Genomic DNA, 1,232 nt, shown 5'->3' with positions numbered 1-1,232 from the left:
GTAGTTGACGGGCGCGCCCTCTTCGCCCGCCGCCCCCATCTCGCCGACCTCCGGGGCGTCGCCTCCTTCTCCCACCGGCTCGTTCAGCATCTGGATGAACAGCTCCTGATGTTGGCTGATTTGCTGCCGACAGAAAGAGGCGGAGTTACTTCCAATTTCATTTGAGTCCTTTTGTTAGTCGTTCTACTCCATTACTAAAATGCTGCCAAAAAGAAAAGGCACATCAAGCAAACTTTGACAAATTTAAGTTAATTAGATTTTAGTGTATCAATACATAACAGGATGCATCATTTTCCTTCCACTTCACACACAATAAAACACACTGGTGTGTGCGTGTGCGTGTGTGTGTGTGTGTGTGTGTGTGTGTGTGTGTGTGTGTCCTTTAGACCCCAGCATGAGGGGGTTACCTGTAGAAGTTGTGGGTTCTCTCGGCCCAGTTGCTGCAGGAGTGCTGGGAGCAGAGCCGGGTTCTGCTGGATGGCCTGCCTCATGTGCAGGAACTGCGGCTGAGTTCTCAGGAATGCTAGTGGGTTCTCACCTGCTGGGCCACACACACGACACACACACACACACACAACACAACCAAGCAACCGCTGAGAAACGTCAAAACAGAAAATATGAACGATCCAACAGTCCTGGACAACAAGGATGAGTAGATCACACACTGCCAGGGTTGCCATGCCAACATTCTTTGAAAAACACAAAAACATTTTTCTGTGTAGTATTGGTCAACACTCACAGCTGCAATATCTGTATCAGTAGTGAAAATAGACTGGAACTCTTCTAGTCCTTAAAATGTAACAAACACAAGGCCACACACCTAATTTAGCTTCGCTACAGAGYTTAAAATAAAGAAATGTATCTTGTTAACAGTAGTTGCCATGGCCACCAGGCAAAACAAGTCAGAAATCTCCATGGAGTTGGAACGTTGCCAATTTAATTTTAATGTCATTCCCAGAACCGAGTTCTGACTTCAAATCARCAAATTGAGCAGCACAAGCAGAAACTGAGACTTTATATGGTTCACCGTCGTACTGCATCAYCTTTTGTTATTTCTATTTTTTTATTTCAGATGTTTTTAATATTTACATGTTCTCCTTTTTATGGTTTGGAGTTACATTTGGAATTTTACTTGATTTCTCTAAATTGTCTGTTTAGAAAAGCATTATACAAATAAAATATATTATTAGAAGATATTTCTGATGAATCAGTATGACCCAATAAAGTCAAAA

The 1,232-nt window shown here is 42.7% G+C and overlaps 1 protein-coding gene across 1 annotated transcript in view; it reads right to left on the bottom strand.

Moving 5' to 3' along the window:
* Positions 1–1,232, bottom strand: part of LOC103468512 (UV excision repair protein RAD23 homolog A) — a gene marked incomplete at its 3' end in the record, with an annotated part of 13,144 nt that continues 11,912 nt past the window's right edge. Inside the window, exons 6-7 of the mRNA XM_017306098.1 lie at positions 408–725; positions 1–123 (exon numbers count right to left, since the gene is read on the bottom strand). Of these exons, the coding sequence (XP_017161587.1) occupies positions 1–123; positions 408–725 (441 nt within the window). The remainder of the gene's footprint in view (positions 124–407; positions 726–1,232) is intronic.

The sequence above is a fragment of the Poecilia reticulata genome, linkage group LG8 (genome assembly GCF_000633615.1).
Source record: "Poecilia reticulata strain Guanapo linkage group LG8, Guppy_female_1.0+MT, whole genome shotgun sequence".
In the NCBI taxonomy this organism is placed as follows: domain Eukaryota; kingdom Metazoa; phylum Chordata; class Actinopteri; order Cyprinodontiformes; family Poeciliidae; genus Poecilia; species Poecilia reticulata.
Note: the sequence above shows the minus strand (reverse complement) of the source record. Positions and strands in the feature narration are given on the sequence as shown.